The 13,174-nt window shown below is 48.5% G+C and overlaps 2 protein-coding genes across 2 annotated transcripts; one reads left to right on the top strand and one right to left on the bottom strand.

Moving 5' to 3' along the window:
- Positions 7,166 to 10,395, top strand: LOC109948021. Its single transcript, XM_020559919.1, has 2 exons — positions 7,166 to 7,432; positions 7,525 to 10,395. The coding sequence occupies exons 1-2, from the start codon at positions 7,166 to 7,168 to the stop codon at positions 10,393 to 10,395; spliced, it is 3,138 nt and encodes a 1,045-aa protein (XP_020415508.1).
- On the bottom strand, positions 10,715 to 11,975 carry LOC109948020. Its single transcript, XM_020559917.1, has 2 exons — positions 11,237 to 11,975; positions 10,715 to 11,155 (listed from the first exon to the last, which is right to left on the bottom strand). Exons 1-2 carry the CDS (start codon positions 11,648 to 11,650, stop codon positions 10,715 to 10,717), a joined length of 855 nt encoding a protein of 284 aa, XP_020415506.1. The 5' UTR covers positions 11,651 to 11,975.

Below are 13,174 nucleotides of genomic sequence, written 5' to 3'. Positions count from 1 at the left end.
ATCCTTCTTACTTAGTTTATGCTCTTCAGTGATTTGCTAGCTATGACCGGAAATATATTTTCATATATAGAATAGCATCGTGCCCATACATTAAAGCCAACATGACATCATTCCCTTGCAAAACTAGGAAATAATAGGGGGAAGAGGTAGCTGGTGGCTAGCAACTATGGTGGGAGATGATACCTTATTCAATGAAGTTCCCTTCAATACTCAGAAAGGTGGGGTTAGGCATGTCTTGTCTCCTTTGCCGGCTTATGATTTGTTAGATGGGGAGTGGATTGTTCAGACATGATCACATAACCTTTGGCGTCACAAATGACTGGGAAACCACAAACCCAACACGTTGTCTTCTCCACATGGTTAGAAAATCCGTTGGGTTCTTTGGCTTTACTAGGGCTAACGAATCGCAGTTTCACGTGAACAATATGGCAGAGCTTCAATTGGCTACTTGTCTGAAATGTTTGATATGGTTGAAAACTCTACATCTGACCCTTTCAACTTTATGCCCTTGATTAGACAGACTGAGGGTATAGGGAAGAAGAGGGGAAGGGGTAGACCAAGAAAGCATGGCACACAGTGCGTGAAAACGGCAATGGAAGGGAGTGTCTCTAGGGGAAAGGCAAATGAAAAGGTGAGCTTCTAAAGAGGGAGTAGAATGAAGATGTCGGCTCTATTGGTTATAGCAGACGACGTCTTTGCCTTATTAATGTTACTGAATAGGCGGAAGAGACTAGCCTTAAGGGGTCTCCTCGATCTTAATATTGGTCTTCAGTTGGAACGTTCAGGGGTTTGGCAACCAACAAATATTTCGAGACTTGAATAATCTTCTCCAGGAAAAGAAGCCGGATTTGATCTTCCTTGTTGAAACCATATGACTACGGTTAAAATGGGAGAATTGGTAACTAGGTTAGGGGTTAGAGGTGTATATTGTGTTCCATAGATTGGTCTTTCTGAAAAGGTTGTGCCTGTTATGGAAACATGGAATGCAAGTGGTACTGATATCCTCTTCTGCGGGTCATATAGATGTTCAGGTTACTTGGCCTAACTCGTTTAGTGCTCTAGGGTAGTGATAGGATTACTTGTTTTTATAGACACCTGGAGTCTACTCAACGATATCATTCATGGGAGTTACTGGGACACTTGAGTAGAGTGGATATGAGACCCTGGTTATGTTGTAGTGATTATAATAAGATTCTTGATATTACGAAGAAGAGTGGGGATCGTTTAAGGATGGAGAGCCAATTGGAGGATTTTAAATGTGTTGTTTCTGATTGTTCTCTCCTCCAGTTTCCATTTACAAGTTATAAATTTACTTGGAGCAACTACCCGAAAAATGCGGCTAATGTTCAGGCACCGCTAAATAAAGGTTTTGGGAATCTACCCTTCCTGCAACAGTGGGGAAACTTCACTACTCACTTTTCGGTGGTTTATTCCTCTAACAATCATCCAATTCTTATTCAGGTATATCAATAGGGTGACATAGATACGATGCGACCTTTGGGTCTCGACGACTCTAGTTTGAAAAGATGTGGTCCAAGGACGAAGAATGTGGTGAGGTAATTCGGTGTGCATGGGCCAGTGGTGAGAACCCTATCCACAATATTTCTAGATGTGCTCAAGATTTGACTAAGTGGCAATAGGTTAAGTTTGGCAGCACAAAAAAGAAAGTTTCTAGTTTACAGCAAAAGCTTGGACAATTGAAATTGGCTCCTCCCCTCTGATGTAAGCTCTCAATAGTGAAAAACAACTGAATGTGAACTTGATAAGATGCTAGAGCTAGAGGAAATTTATTGGCAACAATGCTCCTGCGTGAACTGGCTGTAATATGGAGATCGTAACACTTCCTTTTTTCATAAAAATGCTTCGACATGAGCACGAATGAATAATTTATGTGGAGTTTTGGATCCTAATAATCGGCGGTAGCAAGATTTTGAAAAGGAAGGATAGGTGGTTGTTGATTTCTCTAAGGTTCTTTTCACGTCCGCTGATGCCACTCTACCATATGAAATTTTCAGACCAATTGTATTTTCATGCCTAAACATAAAATTATGCCTAATCTTTTTGTTTTTTTTTTTATGTAAATGCTTCAGACCAATAATTTACCTACAACTACTTGCGCACATCACGTGTTCGGTGAAATTCCAATATGAGCACACAAGTGTTGTTTTTCCATACGTAGATAATACAGGAGATGTAAGTAGATAAGGTCCAAGTAATTTCTACAAATGGGTATGAGTGAGTACATTATGGGGTCATATTTGATGGGCATGCTTGGGGAGTAGGTAAATTGCGTGTTTCGATTATGTGCTATTGGGTATCATTTTTTGTAAGTGTTCTTACTCCTAATGGAGTTACTCTGTTTGCTTCTTTTTTTCATGCATAGTCGTTCGATTGTTATGCATATGAAAGAAATTTATGTACTTGTTGTGCATATCTAAAAGTTCGCTTTTTTTATTTTTTTATTTTATATATATATTTTTTTATGTACACTAAATTAGGAATAGTCATTTGATTGTTATGCATATGAAAGAAATTTATTTATTGTTGTGCATACTTAGAAGTTTGCTTCTTTTTTTGTTTGTTTGTTTATTTTTTTTTTTTGTACACTAAATTAGGAAGAGCAGACCACAAACCCAACAATAAATAGGAATTTGAGATTATGTAAAAATGTTTAAGTAAACCATTCATTTTCCGGTTGTTGCTATAATTTTTTGAACTGGTCACGGTTGTTGTTGAGTGGTATAAAATTCTGATATGAACTATATTTTTTTGCACATATGGGTACGACAATAGGTGTTTTTCGTTGACATACTAGTGTAGTTACACGAAAAATGATAATAGTGGACTTGTGACGTTTTGTTTGTAGGTAAGATGGATTTGAACATAAAAGAGTTTGGGAAAATGCAATACAAATTTGGTTTTGGCCATTTTTTTTAATGTTTTTAATGGTTTGAGATTGAGTATTCAAAAAGAACATCGTGAGATTATGAGGGAGACACCCTTTTGGGGTCTTTTAGAGCTTTTGGTGAAAGTTTGGTCAATGAAAACACATGCAAGAAATCATATGTAGATATAATCAGAATCATTCAATGTTTCGACGCTACAACTAGAGACTTCACACTTAGTGGTAGGCGTGAAAAATTCACTACTTTTGATGTTGAGGAACTGCTTGGTTTACCTAATGTTAGTTGTGAGACAAATATTAATAAACGAAGTTCAAAAGATAATGCAGATTTTGTTAAAAGAAACTTTGAAACCACTGAACGAGTTAGTAGGCAAAATATTGAATCTGTAATGTGCAAGTTAGTTACAGGCAATACCAAACAAGAATATGAAGATTTTGTATGCCTTGTGTGCTTGCATTTCTGTAATACATTGTTGTTATGCAATAGTGGCAACACTGCCTCTTGGAGCATAGTTTCACGTTGCCAAGATGTACGCACAATGCAAAAATATAATTGGGCCAAGGCGACATTAGACTTTTTGGAAAGACAACTCATGAAGGACTGGAAAAACCTAGCATCTGTGTCCGGATGCGTTGTTGCTTTACCGATACGTATATTTAGTGGGTTTGGTTGTTTCTAATTTTGTTATTCCTTTAGATAAACCCATAGTTTACAATTATTGAATGAACATAGTTTTGGTTTTGCGAGAAAATGCATTTGATTGAGCCATTAAGGGATAAAGTGGATGTACCTCCCAAGTTTGTTAAGTGGGACACACAACACCTACATACAACTGTGACTAACTCAGATGTTTTCCGTGTGACACTAGTGTGTGCAAATATCATAATTTGTAATGATAAGGTATTTTTCTATTGCTTTATATTTTTTAATAATGATGTTTTTTGCACACATGTTTTGTTTACACCATAATGAACCGAGCAGACCCAGCACCAAAGTGACTAGCACCAAGGCAGCCACGCCTTCTCCTGTGCCGAAGGAAGACACACTTCCGAGGTGCCAGACACCATAATGAACCGAGCAGACCCAACACCAAAGTGACTAGCACCAAGGCAGCCACGCCTTCTCCTGTGCCGAAGGAAGACACACTTCCGAGGTGCCAGACACCTACCGAAGCTCCCAGCTGCCAAACCTAATCTCCAGGACACGTGTCGCCACCACGACGACTTGCACAAAGTCCCACATCGGAACTTTGTGCAAACCTCCTACTTTCACCTCCCTATAAATAGGGAACAGTACCCAGGTAAAAAGGACAACTATTCTCCCACTTTTACTGTTACTCTGCCAGAATTACTACTTGTAACTGACTTAGGCATCGGAGAGCCTTCGGCCGGCACCACACCGGTGTCCGAAGCTTAACGATTGCTTCTCCCACTTTGTCTTCTGCAGGTTTCCCATCAACCTATATTTCACCAAGGGCCTCAGCTCTCTTCCCTGCTGAAGACCCCGCATACCTAATCACTAAGTTGGACTCACTATTGGCCGGGCCATTTTGAGCATCAACAGTTTGGCGCCGTCTGTGGGAATTCGACACTTGAATCCCCGCATTCTCTATCAGCCCAGCTGGCTCCTTCACCCCTCAGGCCCCGTCGCCTCTTCTTCACCCCACATTCTGCTATGCCGACCGAGGATAGCCGCGATACCCAGCGTCATACCCCCCGCGATGGTACTTCTAGAAGGAAATCTTCGGAAGATGCCACTCTCCAGGCAGAAGTGGAGCGCCTCCGTGACAGTGTCACTAAAATGTCGAAAAAATACGAGCACCTTCATTGCAGGAACGTTGAGCTAGAACATGACTACCGTGTTTTAAAGCGAAACTGGGAAAGGACTCACACCAAGGATGCCCAGCAAAACCTCACCCAGAACGTTGGGCTTACTCAGCCGAACCAGCCAGTACATTCCAGCCACAGTGCCTCGGCCCAAGCTAGGCTCCGCAAGGGTAAAGACCACCTTCATCCGGAGATAACCCAGTCACGACCACTTTGCGTTCCCCCACCGAGGGACCGGCCCCATGAACCAGTCAGGATCTACCAAGATTGCAGGGATCGCCTCTCGGACCGTCAGCCAAGGCCGATCCCTATCCCTGTCAACCTCGAAGACCCACGGGTGACACACCTGGGCCCCTCGCCAGCCCCCGTCCGCATACCCGACGAGGAAGGTGTCGGGGACTCGGATACTTGGGAATTTTATAATTCAGAGACCTGGTCAAATTACCACACCGGGGCGCTGGAAAATTGGGAACAATCCCCAGTCCCTGTGTGCCCCGCCCCCAGGCCTTTGGCACCTGAAACTCTTCCTCATGCCGACCCGGCCATGAGGCTTCTCTTTGAAAAGGTCTGGCGCCTGGAAAGCGAACAACATCGCAGCCATCAACCCCTCTGGGCAAAACCACGACCAGGGCCCTTTACCGAACGCATCCTCCACTACCACCAGGAGAAAGATCTCCAGCCACTCCGCATCGCTTTCTACACTAGCACGGAGGACCCTCTCACCCACATCCACTCCTTCCAGTCTGCCCTTGGGTGCAAAGGCCTCACTGATGAAGGCATGTGCCTCCTTTTCCCTTCCACCCTCAGCGGCGCGGCCCTGAATTGGTTCTACAGGCTCCACCCCCGCACCATCAACTCCTTCGATAGTCTCAAGCAGACGTTCCTGGACCATTTTATGATCCAGACTGATCGCCTATACTCAGCCGACGACTTGTATATGCTTAGGCAGGCCGAGGACGAACCCCTTCGGGAATATGCAGCTCGGTTCAGTCATGAGTACTCCCGCTGCCCAGACACTGACGATCGCGCTGCCTTCGGCGCTTTTAAGAGCGGCCTCCGCGAGTCCAACTTCCGCTACCTGGTTCATAGCAACAGTTGGAACACATATGCAGAGCTGATGAAGCAGGCAGCGGTCCATGCTAAGGCTGAATACTTCAATTCCAAGCGTGGCCCAGCTAACCTGATGCGCAACGCTTTCGCTGATCCTCCACCTGCTTTAGCACCCGCCCCAGCCCCACCTCAGCATTCTACCCCTGCCCTGAGTACCCAGGACAACCAACAACATAAGCGGAAGGATAGCTACCAGCACCCTTTCGGTAATAACAAACGTGGCAGACATGGCAACCACCACCACTCTAGCGGAGGCAACCCTCCTAGGCCTGGTGATCGGGCCCTTTTCCCTTCACACCCAGGCCTAGGTTTGAGGTTTTTACGACCCTCAACACCACCTATGAGAACGTCCTGGTGCGTGAAGCCCCCATCATCCCCAAGCCACCCCCCCGGAGACCATCCAACAAGCCTATGCCAAACACGAGGGTCTTCTGCCGCTTTCATCAATTCAGCGGCCATGACACCGAGTCTTGTGTTGTGTTGCGCAACATAATTGAAGGGCTCATCCGGGAGGGTAAGCTGGACAACTATGTGCGCAACATACCAGCCCCGCCTAACCCTTACCAACGACAAATCAACATGATCTCCACCATCAGCGGAGGTCCTACCCTGGCTGGCACCTCCAACAACTCCATCAAACATTATGTCCGCTCCACCTATGTGCACCAGGTCTTCAGCACTGAGCAGGGACGCTTGCCAAAGACCCACAGGACTGGCTGGGCCCCCATTACCTTCTGCGAGGAGGAGGAGCGTGGTGTTATCCTCCCCCATGATGATCCACTCATTATCCGGGCTGACATTTCTAACTTCGACGTTGGGCGTATCCTGGTGGACACTGGCAGTTCGGTCAGTGCGATGTTTGCTGAGGCCTTCAATGAACTCCAGGTCCCGCCTCACCTACTCGACCGAAGCATCACACCCCTTGTGAGCTTCTCGGGTGATGTGGTCCAGCCCATTGGCAGCATTCATCTCCCTATCTCAATTGGGGCCGCACCCCAGCGGACGACGATCACTACCCCCTTCCTTATCGTCGATTGCCCCACAGCCTACAACGTCATCCTCGGCCGCCCAGCCTTGGCCCAAATGAGGGCTTTTATTTCCACGCATATGCTGCTGTTGAAGTTTCCCACTCCTAATGGCCCAGGCACGGTGCGCGGCGACCAACTCGGGGCCCGAAGCTGCTATGCTTCAGCAGTAAAATCCACCAATCGCCAACCTAGGAGTGAAGCCCTAGCAGTAACCAAGGCTCCCACCCCTCCTTAAGCTGGCACAGAACCACCTGAAGACCCAAGGGAGGAGTCCATCGCACCACAGGCCGAACCCATGGAGGACCTGGAGCTGGTTACCCTCCATGACGATATCCCGGATCGACAAGTCCGGATCGGCACCTCCATCTCGCCAGAGCTTCGCTCCGACCTGGTCGCCTTCCTCCGCCTCAACTCTGAAGTCTTCGCATGGTCCTACAATGACATGCCTGGCATATCACCAGACATCATATCCCATAGGCTTAGCGTCAATCCTGCCGTCAGACCAGTCAGACAGAAGCGTCGCGCTTATGATCCCGAGCGCTATGAGGCCATGAGGGCGGAGGTGGATCGATTGAGTAGCATCGGATTCATCAGCCAAGAAAGGGCTGGCGCATGTGTATCGACTACACCAACCTTAATCGGGCTTGCCCAAAGGACAGCTTCCCGCTACCCCGCATTGACCAGCTAGTCGACGCCACAGCCGGCCACGCCCTCCTCAGCTTCATGTATGCTTATTCAGGTTACAACCAGATCTTCATGCACCCCGAAGATCAGGCCCACACCTCTTTCATTACGGACCGCGGCCTCTACTGCTATAAGGTGATGCCCTTTGGCCTTAAAAACGCCGGGGCTACTTATCAGCGTCTGGTGAATCAGCTCTTTGCCCCCCTGATTGGCAATACCATGGAGGTCTATGTCGATGACATGCTAGTCAAGAGTCGCACGGCTGACCAACACATCCCCAACCTCTCTGCCATGTTCACCATCCTGAAGCAGTACAAAATGAGGCTTAACCCCACCAAATGTGCATTCGGGGTGGCTTCCGGCAAATTCCTTGGCTTCATGATCAGCCAAAGGGGTATTGAAGCCAACCTAGAAAAGATCCAGGCCATCTTAGACATGACGGTACCTAAGACGGTCAAAGATATCCAAAGCCTTACAGGGCGTGTCGCCGCCCTGACCAGATTTATCTCCAAAGCCACTGACCGCTGCGCCCCATTCTTCAAGGCCCTTAAAGGCACCAAAAGAAACATCACCTGGACTGCTGAATGCGACACGGGTTTCAGCGAGCTCAAGGAATATATGGGCCAGGCCCCTTTATTGTCAACCCCTGAGCACGGAGACATCCTCGTGATTTATCTCTCCATCTCAGCTTCGGCTGTTAGCTCTGTGCTCATCCGATCAAAAGATAACGCGGAACACCCAGTGCATTATGTTAGTAAAGCATTGCAAGATGCCGAAGTTCGGTACCCGGACATCGAAAAATTGGCGTTCGCCCTGGTCGTCTCGGCAAGACGCCTCCGACCATATTTCCAAGCTCACACCATCCATGTCTTAACCAACCAACCGCTCCGACAGGTGTTGCAGAACCCAGAAACTTCTGGGAGGCTGGTCAAATGGGCCATTGAACTGGGCGAGTTTGATATTCATTACAAACCCCGCCCGGCTATGAGGGGGCAGGCCGTTGCTGACTTCCTATCTGAATTCACGGAGCCCCGAGCTTCCGCAGCTACCCAGCTCACAACCGAACCCAATCCCCCTCCCATCCAAGACCAAACCCCCACCGAAGGCAATCTCGACCTAACCCAGCCCCTGTGGACTTTATTCGTAGACGGCTCTTCTAATGCCCAGGGCTGTGGGGCCGGCCTCGTTCTCATCTCCCCAGACAAGGTTGCCCTCGAGTACACCCTTCGCTTCAAATTCCAAGCCTCCAACAATGAGGCCGAATATGAAGCACTCTTAGCTGGTCTTCGATTAGCCAAAGAGATGGACGCCAGGCAAATTCAGATATTCAGCGATTCACAACTCGTGGTCCACCAGGTCAACCAGGACTTCACGGCTAAGGATGCCTCTATGACGGCCTACCTCCAGCACGCTCGGCACTTGCTGGCGACCTTCCACGCCTACTCTATCAAGCAAGTGTCGGGCTCCGAGAATAGCCATGCCGATGCACTAGCCAGGTTGGCATCAGCCTTGGAGCAAGGAATGGGTCGCCACATCCACATCGAGTTTTTGGCCCAGCCCAGCACACAAGCCCCACTCATCTGCACTATTGATCACAGCCCTACATGGATGGACCCCATCCTCCAGTTCTTACAGAACCAAACACTACCGGCTAATCCGGCAGAGGCACGACGCGTTCGCCATCGCTCTGCTCGTTACCTGATCATTAACGGCTCCTTATACAAGCGGGGTTTCAGCCTTCCTTACCTCCGATGCCTGACTCCGGAGGAGGGTCACTATGTCCTTCGAGAAATCCATGAAGGCATATGCGGTAACCACTCGGGCGCACGCTCGCTGGCCCATAAGGTAATCCGCCAAGGATACTTCTGGCCATCGCTCCACACTGACGCCCAGGAATTCACCCAGAAATGCGACAAGTGTCAGCGATTTGCCAACATTCCACAACTCCCGGCTGAACCGTTGACTGCCATCGTCAGCCCTTGGCCATTTGCCCAATGGGGACTGGATCTCATTGGACCTATGCCAGAGGGCAAGGGCCAAGTCAAGTATGCAGTCGTGGCCGTAGACTACTTCATCAAGTGGGCTGAGGCCGAGGCCTTGGCCACCATCACTGCGGCTCGCATCGAATCCTTTGTGTGGCAAAACATTGTATGTCGCTTCGGCATCCCCAACTCCATCGTCACCGACAATGGCCGGCAATTTGATAACGCCAAATTCAAACAATTTTGTTCCAACCTCAAGATTCGTCTGTGTTTCGCCTCCCCAGCCCATCCTCAGTCCAATGGCCAGGTCGAAGCCGTGAACAAAATTATCAAGAAGACCCTCAAGAAAAAACTTGACAAAGCCAAGGGCTGCTGGCTCGAACTACTCCCAGAAGTACTCTGGTCCTACCGCACCACCTTCCGCACATCCACGGGTGAAACGACGTTCTCCCTATCATTTGGAACCGAGGCCGTGGCTCCGGTAGAAATTGGCCAGCCCACATACCGAACCTCCACTTACGATGCCACGGCCAATGACGAGCAGTTGGCCCTCAACCTCGACTTCATTGACGAGCTCCGGGACCAATCGAGCATGCGTAATGTCGCGTACAAACAACGGATCGCCAAATATTACGACTCCCGAGTCAAGCCCCGTGCTTTCAAAATTGGGGACTGGGTCATGCGCAAAGTTTCCTTGGCTACCAAAAATCCCAACGAAGGTACCCTCGGCCCTACATGGGAAGGTCCTTATGAGATTATCAAAATCTGCCGCCCCGGCACTTATCAGCTTCGTGATTCCACAGGCAAGACGCTGCCTCACCCGTGGAATGCTGACCACCTCAAGTACTATTACAAGTAAACATATCTAGACCCTAGGACAATACTTTGGTCTTGATTATTTACTGTAAGGTAGAAGTAAGGTATCTAGACCCTAGACCACTTGTACCTTCTGCCTTTCGGCACCTATTTAAATAAAACGCCTGACTCCGGCTCATTTTCATGCATTCACATGGCAATTACTTTACTAGCACAATTGATATCACACAAGTCTCATATCATAAATAAAAACACCCTTGCTCCAGGCAAGGACAAGTGTTCATACATAAACAAAAGAAACAGTGTTCCAACACAATCACTAAAGTACAAAATCACTATAACACATAACGAAGGCAACGCCTTCAAGACTCGGTCGACGGGGCATCCTCATTGGCCGGCTCAGCCTCTGGTGTCGGGGCGCTAGCATCAGCAGGAGGGATCTGTGCAGGAGGCTCACCACTGGTGTCAAAGTTAATCTCCACCGAGGGGTTGAACCTAACCAACCTATCTTCCCAGCAAAGCTGCTCATCAACCAGTCGGTCCATGATATAGCTCTTCAGCTCCTCTGAGGATCGGAAGGACTCAATCGCCTCGACTCGGGCAGCAGCCACCTCCTCGGCCTTCGATCTCTTCAGCTCCTCCACCTCCTTGGCCAGGGCCGCCTTTTGAACCAGCAAGGCGTTCTTCTCTCGGATGGCCTCCTGCGCCTCCGCCATTTTGCTCTTGGCTAGCTCATCCCGCCTCTTCAACCTCTGGATCTCCTTGTCAGCCTTGGCCATGCTGACGTACATCTCGCCAAAGGCCTGCAAAACAAAAACCATGTTAGTCAATCCACACAAAAATAATCCAACACAAATACATTCAAAAAGGGCCTAAACACTTACATAGGCAGAGGTGAGGATCGTCTTTTGGGCCCAGTCAATGAAGGAAGAAGCTGGAGTCCTCGCCAGAGCCTCAGGGTCGCTCTTCACGCCTTCCAGGAAGACGTTCACTAAAGGCACCTCCTGCCGGTGCATAGCCAGGTTGACCTCCTTCTTCTGCTGGCGTAGCCTGCCGAAGTCTACCTTCTCTACCCCTTCAGCGAACACGTCCTCCATGCCGAAGGGTAGCTTCGGCGGTGCCTGCAGATCAAAGGGCGGAAGTCTCGGCCCTGACCCCATCACATGCTGATGAGCCTCCTCCAAGGCTTTCCTTTTCCCCAGCACGTCCGCGACCCGACCCTCATCATCATCCCTGGGTCGTTTTCCAGCACTCTTCTCAGCTTTCTTGGCCCGAGACTCCCTCAGCCGCTTCTGCATCTCGGCCTCATCAATGTCTACGGCCACCTTCGTGCTCCCCCTTATGATGCCAGCCACTGTCCAAACAAACAAAACAACTACATTAGTCACAACCACAAAGGACTCAGCACACAACTCATAAGTGTGACCCAGGTACTTACTTCCTTGAAGGAGTCCGGACTCAAACAAATTCTTCTGCGTGACTAGGTTCTCGCACTCACGCTCAGTCTCTGACAGCTGCGCCCTCACCCACTCAACCTCGTCTTCCTGCTCCTTGGAGATAGGCCCCCACTTCACTGAACCTGCACCAAAGGTTAGATACTACTTAGCCATTTATACTGGCACAGACAAAATACAGAACCACAAATAGGAGCCAAGACAACACAATCAAGCATTAGACAATCTTAAGGGATGGGGCCAAGGACCTATAGACTAGAAGTGGGTAGGAATGTGTTGGACAACGCTCTTCCCTGGCGGACTCTCCCAGTTCCCATAAGCCATGCACCACCTGTTCCTCCAGGACTTTTGCGTCGTTGGCTTGTGTCCAATAAAATAGCCTCTCTCCTTCGCCTTTCGGCAATTCGCCTGTACCCCGCCAAAATTCCCCTGCTGCTTCGAAATAGAATACAAGTACATGAACTGCTCGAACGTTGGCTCCCCCAACCCAGCCAACCACCACGCGATGTACACCCCATGAAGAAGAATCCAAAAGTTGGGATTATACTGCCCCGGTGCATACCCCAACTTGGCCAACATCATCTGAACCCACGGATGAAACGGTAGTCTGAAGCCATGCCGATACATATCTGTAAAAATCATCACGGAGCCATCCGAGGGATATCTGACTACATCAGCCTCCGTGGGTAACCTCAAGCCCACATAAGCTGGCACACAAAAATCTGTTCGTAGCTGGGCCAATTTCGCTTCTGTAAGTGTATTCCGCCGTGGCAACGGGACACCAACCCAGATGTCTAATCCCTCTGATACCGAAGCCACGGCTATACCCACAGACCCTGATGGTGATGCCTGGTTGCTCGAACCCACTTCTTGCGTTTGAGGCAAGGCTAGAACCCGATTTGCTATAGCCTCTAACTCTATATAATTTCTCTGCATCTCCCTATATGCAGCCGGCCCAGAGTCTCCCGATGGCTCAGCCCTCTCACCCCCAGGCCCTATCATCCTACTTTCTATGGTTCCTTCTACCATACCCTCTGTCTCTGAACTTTCCTCTTCAGAACATATATATTGGCTGGGCTCTTCACTCTCAGTGTTATCCCCACCAAAGGCAGGAGGGTCAGGACTTTCTCTATCAGAACTTTCAGACATCTACAATTTGCCAAAAACAAGAAAAAGGAACTAATGCACATGCAAGGAGGATCGAACCACAACAACAAAAATTTGCCAAATCTTCATACCAGGCAAGAATTCTACATGTTCATACATATGTTCAACGTGTTCATCATGTTCATGCTCATGTTCAATGTGTTCTTCCTAGCCTTCAACATGTTCATTCAAAACAATACATTTCAATTCAAAGGTTCTAGC

The sequence above is a fragment of the Prunus persica genome, chromosome G3, assembly GCF_000346465.2.
Source record: "Prunus persica cultivar Lovell chromosome G3, Prunus_persica_NCBIv2, whole genome shotgun sequence".
Classification (NCBI taxonomy): Eukaryota; Viridiplantae; Streptophyta; class Magnoliopsida; order Rosales; family Rosaceae; genus Prunus; species Prunus persica.
This window is presented reverse-complemented; position numbering and strand designations above follow the sequence as displayed.

Bases quoted from the DNA above. Each gene is read 5' to 3' on its own strand.
- LOC109948021 (XM_020559919.1), top strand. From the start codon at position 7,166: ATGGAGGACCTGGAGCTGGTTACCCTCCATGACGATATCCCGGATCGA. The intron at 7,433-7,524 runs GTGGATCGATTG...GCTTGCCCAAAG, and splicing joins ATGAGGCCATGAGGGCGGAG to GACAGCTTCCCGCTACCCCG.
- LOC109948020 (XM_020559917.1), bottom strand. From the start codon at position 11,650: ATGCAGAAGCGGCTGAGGGAGTCTCGGGCCAAGAAAGCTGAGAAGAGT. The intron at 11,156-11,236 runs GTAAGTGTTTAG...TTTGTTTTGCAG, and splicing joins CGATCCTCACCTCTGCCTAT to GCCTTTGGCGAGATGTACGT.